Below are 6995 nucleotides of genomic sequence, written 5' to 3'. Positions count from 1 at the left end.
GCTACAAAAAGAAAGTCCCATCCTACCACTTACCCTCTAATCCTCTTATAAAAGAGAGGATCACCCAATTCAACCCTTCATCGTCCACATTTTTATACTTATCATGCTCCTCCTCAAATTCCTATAGTACCATAACTAACTACCCTTTTAATTTTTATAATGAAAGGGGCAAACAATCATCTGGAAAAAGAACTACTGATAGATAGGGATGGTATCAAAATTAGCACAGAATCTTAAAGAACAATTTTTAATGAGAAATTTCTATTAGAGTCTAGAATCAAAATCCAATATCTGGCTCCTTGTGCGAAATTAATAATTATTTCAGAAATTTCAAACAAAGAGCAACATTCTCAATCTAGAAACAGGAAATCTTATTCGAGGCAGCCCAAAATGCACAAAAGCAAAACTACTGAAATTACAAAAATAAATAAATCAAATGCAAAAGGAAAATAATCTGTTATACAATCCATCGCAGAATACTCAAACACGAGAAGCATGGAAACTGGAAACAACAAGCATACTTTAGTAGTAAGGAATAAATATCAATGCACGGATGATACAAAACAAGGGTCCAACTTATACATAACTCCAATAATAGTGTCACAGCAAGCATGTCATATGTAAATATATATGCAATAGATAAAACAGGAATATATAAGTATAAGTCATAAATTAACCAAAATACATAAATATAATCTATGCTTCCTGCAGAAAAAAGTTCCGGTATCTGCTTTTAAATGTGAAATATCTCACCACTAAAACTGCTGATAAAAGGTTTAGTAATTCTAACTAGAATAAAACTAGCAGAGTGGGGAAAAGAAAGAACAAAAAATCTTATAAAGTCAAAAATTGTCAAATATACAAAACTGTTACTGGAATGCATCACCGTCCCCTTGAAACTGCTTCATCCAACTCCTCATTTGATGAAGGGAATAGCTCTATATAACGACTCCCGAGGGTCATCCTGTCTTTCACCATCGCAGCTTTTGAATCCTCTGGATTCGCAAACTCCACAAATGCTTCACCTGTGGGCCTCCCATCCATATTGAGTGTGATATGAATAGAATCTTCTGAGAGCATGAAATCTTTAAAGAAATCCATAATATCATCCTTCCCAGCTGAAAATGGCAATCCTCTCAATCGCAATACCCCAGTATGTTGAGCTGAGTCTTTTGCAGCATCATCGTAGGATCTTGCCCGAGCACTCTGGCGGGGTGAACCACCACGGGCATCAGAAACTTCATTTGCTATGGCCTTGTAATATTCTTGTCTCTTACTCCTGAAAACTTCAATGTAACGCCTACCCATGTTCTGCCTGTTCCTCTGAATTGCAAAATCAACTTGAATGGGGTAGCCTAAAACAACAAAGGCCTCCCCACTGAACCTGCCATTTTTGTGGACGAATAGAATATCGACAATATCTAGACCATGAAAGAACTCAGTCACATCAGCTTCTGTGCAATCAAAGGGCAGCCCTCGCAGTCGAACAACTGGGAATGGAGGCTGACCAACGTAAGCATAAGGAGAAGAAGCATCATTATACATGAAACTCGAACCCGCAGAAGCCCCATAAAATGGTGTAGGCTGATCAAGTATCCGCTGCCGTTTTGGACCCATTTCCCGGCCATCGCCACCATCGACGTACTTCCTTCAGTCCCCGAACAACCCACAAAACCAAAAGAAACGATAACCCACCCGTCAATACTCTAATTCCACACTACCCACCCATTAAAAAATTTGAGTCGATTTATCCTTTCCTCCTAAACATCCCTATTTTTGGTTTTCACATCTTCGAACCAAAATAAAGACAACCCAAAAAAAATTTCGACTCGTAAACCACAGTTATGCCTAAATAAAACTAAAAATTTAATATTTAGAGAATCAAATAGCGAGAAACCATGTAGCAGATATAGGGAAAGACAAAAGAACCTTTGAAACTTAAACTTGCAGTCTGAAGCTACCCATAAATTTTTAGTGAAAGAGCTAACAGTACAAAAATAAATAATCCCCAATGGAGAATGAATAGATCCCACAGCACTACGGCTGTTTGACATGTTGAAGAACGCATAAAGAAGTATAACAAAAACAGAATGTAAAGAAGAGAAAGGAAGCACTGAAATCTGTATCAGAAAGTAAAACATAAACCAAAATCAGTTCGAAAACCCTCTTACCCTCTGTAGAACATTTTTTCTCAACGTTCCCGGATCCCCTTTTGGCCCTCGCTCTTGCTTTATCTCTCTCTGTCTCTCTTTCTCTCTTTCTTGAAGAATCGATATTGTTGAAGACTATAAACAGCTGAGCCGAAGAAAGAAAAGAAAAACTGGCGAACTTTTTAGGGAAGGCATGGTTGCATAATTAATATATGCTAGAACTTAATATAGGGTTTAGTGTACACGTGTCTTGCGTAGGGTTCTTTGATGCATTGCGATACTAACGAAACCGTATCGGTATATAAGAGGGCAGCAACGTCATTTTAGATGAAAAAGAGAGAGACAGGACGCTGGCTTACCCTCCTGTCCCAGCGGTTCAGCTTTACCTTGTTAAGCATCGAGACATACAAAATCCAAAGCCCCTACACCGACGTCACGGTCAATGAGAGCACGTACAAAGGCTCTTTTTTTCCAGGGGTAGGATAGTAATTCCTTACACTCTTGTGTTTGGGTGCATAGCCACATGACCAGACTTTTTTTTCTTCATGGACAAACTCAACCTAGGGATATAAACGGATCGGATTTGGCTCGGATAATGCTATATCCGCATCCGCATTCAATTAACTTTCAAACGAATTCAGATAATACTAAGTGGATACGGACACGGATATGGATCAGAAATTTTATCCATTTACATGTTAATATAGCTTTTCGGATAGCTATAGTCTATCTATATCCATATCCGTTTAGCTTTTGGACGGATACGGATAGTGCTACACGGATACAGATACAGATTTCGACTATTCATTTACACCCCTAACTCTACCTAGTCATAGAATTAAGTCATCTTTTTCAAATTTTCAATATTTTTCCACACATCTAGCTCTGCGATTTCCATCTTCATTGCCTCGTCCAGTGTTTGCTACAAGATTCCCTTCACCTCTTGTGAACATCGTGCAATACCATAATCCATAGGCCCCAAAAACTAACTTTTGGCTAAAAAGGATCACAAATGTCACAAACTGCCTTCTCACATTTGGGCTCGAAAAAAACATTAAAGTTCATAATAGGCCGGTCATGGTCATTCATTGTAAAGTGTAAATAATCAATGGAGGAGCAAGTAGGTGTTCAGCAAGGAAAGGTGTGAGGTAGGGGTTGGGTTCGGTTTGATTTCATTTCAAAGGTAAAATCGTTAAGTTAGAATTTAACCGAATCAAATTTTCTCTAAATTGTATCAATAGTTTATAGTTAGTGTTTGTGAGCTATGACCAAAAGCACTTTGAAAGCCATTGGTGCATAAAGAAAAATTCTATGTGGAGCAATCGTTTTTACGGCTCGGATATGATGGAGGAAAGAATCAACTGAGTTTTTTTATGATAAAGAACATAAAGCTTCATTAAGTTACAAGTAAGGTTGGTACATTTAGGCTCCATTTGATTAGAGGGGAAGGTGGGGTGGGATTGTTTGGAAGATGGGACTCACATGTTGTGGGGTTTTATTGGGGTGAAAATATTGCGTAAAGTTACTTTTTTCATGAACAGTAATTGATATGTTGGAAAAAACTCTGTTTGAAGAACGAAACTTCAAACTGCTTTGAACGCGATCTCGTTATCTTAAAGGAGATATTTACCCCACACGACAAATTCACCTTCAGAATCAACAAAGCAATAAATATAAAACACAGAACTCCACTTAGAGATACTGAATTGTAAGAGGGAGAGATAATTCGTTTGAACACATGACTCTATTTTATAGAAGTGGAGCACCTCTTCGAATAGACATATCTATTTATTCTGTAGATCCATTAGATCTATTGCCATATGATCTAACGGTCTAGATTAAACCGAGATGAACCTCGCTCACAACAGCCATATCCTATCGAGACGTGACCTTAGGATCTTCTAATCCGACGGATCTCATCATTTAAAAAAAAAAAAACGCACGATCAGACGACGCTTGCATCGCGATGCAAGCGCAAAGTGCTAAGTGTGTGCGTACGCCACTAACGCCTCTGTCCCACGCCCACGCCGCACGTGTGTGCGTGTGCAGCGACGGCCTACGCCGTCCTCGCATATACACCGAATGTCTCCTTTTCCGATTTAATTCAAGAGATAAAGAAGGTAATATAATAAATACCATTTATAACTTTTGTAGTTTTTCGATGTGGGACTAAAGCATTTTTCCCAAAATAACAAATTATTTATATAATCTATCTTTTATTACAATCTATCTAACAATCCCCCACTAGATTGTAATAAACATCTTAATATCTCTAACTAAAATAGTTATGTATACGAGAACAAACTCTCGGTGTTGTTCCATATAGACTTCTTCATCTAAATCACCATTTAAAACGCTTTGTTTAACATCCATCTCGATAAACATATAGGTCATATATAATGAAACTAAGGCAAATAACACTCTAATGGATGTTATTCTAGCAACAGGTGCATATGTATCAAAATAGTCAATGCCTTCCTTTTGTTTAAAACCTTTGGCAATTAACCTTGCCTTAAATTTTTGGACAGATCCATCTCTGTATTCAATTTCTTTCGAAATACCCACTTACAACCTATGGGTTTAGATCCTTGAGGTAAATCAACTAGCACCCATGTGCCATTAGACATTATGGAATCCATCTCATCATTTATAGCCTCTTCCGAAAGCTGAATCCCTGGAACACATAGCCTCACTATATGTTTTAGGACCATCTTCTAAATTAAATACTATTGGTATTTCATTTAGAACAACTTTCCTATTCCCTTCCATAAGAAAAACAAGAGCTTGTGAGGAAATAAAACCTGACCTAAGTCCTTTTCCCTTTTCTAACTCTTTGACTTCTTTGGGTTCACTAATCACACTCAATCTCTTTTCAAACTAAGAGATGGTTGAGTTTCCATGTTAGTGTGACCACTAGACTCCAAAATAGAAGATGATGTCTGAATAGGTACCTCTTCGTATTTTGATTCATTGATGAATTTATTTTCTATAAATTCTACATCTCTTGATTCAACAATTATGTTAGAATCCGCATCCAAAAGTCTATATGCTTTTGAATTTTCAGCATATCCTACCTAACACACTTTTAAGTACTCTAGGACCCACTTTTGTCCTTTTAGGATCTGGTGTTCTATAAAAGGCTAAGCACCCCCACACTTTAAAATATCCAATGTTAGGCTTCCTTCCTTTCCATAACTCATATGGACTTGATTGTATTTTTAGAAGGAATCCTATTACTTATATGACATGCGCTTAATAATGCCTCACCCCACAAGTTATTCTGGTAAACTAGCACCGATAACATAGCATTTACCATATTAACAAGTGTCCTATTTTTCTTTCTGCCTATGCCATAGTAATAACCCTTTCCCACAAAGACACCCCCTTGGACAACATCATGTTATCGCACTCAAGAACGGTTTTAAAACCATTCTTACAAAGTATACTAGCAGAGACCAAATTCTTACGAATTCTCGAACATACAACACATTCATTAACTTCATTTCTTCCCGTAAGTAAATTGCGCTTCAACACTTCCTTTTCCTGTGACCTTAGCAGAATTGTGATTCCCCATTAGAACATCTCGCCCGCAATATCTTCAAAGGTCTTGAATCGTATCTTGTCATTGCACACATGAACCGCTGTTCTCGAATCAAGCCACCAATCTTGAGATTTCACCACACTAGCCATATACAATTCAATAATCATACCAATTTTCACCATTGCGACTAGATCTTGTGGTGCAGATTCAACAACATTTGCTTTGTCTCGGAACACTACTGCTCTTCCGATACTTGCAATCATAGAGGGAGAGATAATTCGTTTGAACATGGCTCTATTTTATAGAAGTGGAGCACCTCTTAGAATATGTATGATCTAACGGTCCAGTTAAACCAGAATGAACACCATTACACCATGATCACCTCCCTGCTCAGGAGAATGACGCCGGATCTTCCCTGTCAGAGCGGATCACTCCGGCTTTTTCGATTTAAATTCAAGAGATAAAGAAGGTAATATAATAAATACCATTTATAACTTTGTAGTTTTCCAGATGTGGGACTAAGGCATTTTTCCCAAAATAACAAATTATTTATATAATCTCTCTTTTATTACAATCTATCTAATAGGATAGGGGTAAGATTTTGAAATGTCATATCAACACACAAAGCATTTTATGATATTCCTTGAGCTTTTGTAAATTCATCACTCCAAGATAACTAAACAAAGTCAGGCTCGAATTTTGAAGTGTCACAGTAGCATTTTTCTACGCCAATTCTCCCACCCCACATAAATCCCTTCTAAACAAACGGGACATTATTAAATTATCCTTACAAATTCAAGTAAATTATTAACTAAATGTAAACTATAATTTCTTTGATTCTTTCCAAAGCAAGATACTAGAACTTTCTATTTTTTTTCTTCTATGGATTGTGCTTGCATTTAAGTCAACATGTAGGGTTAGAGGTTCAATTCTAAATTATTTATTGGTGAAATATCTGCGAGTGATACAACATAAACTGAAGATGAAACTTAATAAAGAGCGACTATATAAAATCAAAATCGAACAAAACCAAGTCGATTCGTTTTGGGTTTTGAAAATGTGTTGGTATTCTCGGTTTGGTCAGTTTTAAACTTTTAATTTATATATTATATATTATGCATCATGAACCGAACGGATTGATACCATAACCAATTAATATTATGGGAAAAAGAATGTAACCCTGCGTTGGATGCCTACGCACATGCTTCCATTGGGGTCTGCACCTGTGCTGAAGTCTAGAGATAACATGTGGAGTGTTGAGAGATTGCTTACCAGTTATCAACTCTCCTGAGATTTTTTTTCCT

General features: G+C 37.1%; 1 protein-coding gene across 1 annotated transcript; it reads right to left on the bottom strand.

The window, feature by feature from the left end:
* Positions 1 to 674: 674 nt before the first annotated feature.
* Positions 675 to 2315, bottom strand: LOC122642742 (heterogeneous nuclear ribonucleoprotein F-like). The gene is made up of 2 exons (XM_043836319.1): positions 2172 to 2315; positions 675 to 1648 (listed from the first exon to the last, which is right to left on the bottom strand). The coding sequence occupies exons 1-2, from the start codon at positions 2183 to 2185 to the stop codon at positions 883 to 885; spliced, it is 780 nt and encodes a 259-aa protein (XP_043692254.1). The 5' UTR covers positions 2186 to 2315; the 3' UTR covers positions 675 to 882.
* Between the last annotated feature and the right edge of the window lie 4680 nt (positions 2316 to 6995).

The sequence above is a fragment of the Telopea speciosissima genome, chromosome 10 (genome assembly GCF_018873765.1).
Source record: "Telopea speciosissima isolate NSW1024214 ecotype Mountain lineage chromosome 10, Tspe_v1, whole genome shotgun sequence".
In the NCBI taxonomy this organism is placed as follows: Eukaryota; Viridiplantae; Streptophyta; class Magnoliopsida; order Proteales; family Proteaceae; genus Telopea; species Telopea speciosissima.
The sequence above is the reverse complement of the archived record's forward strand: the minus strand, read 5'-3'. Positions and strand labels throughout refer to the sequence as shown.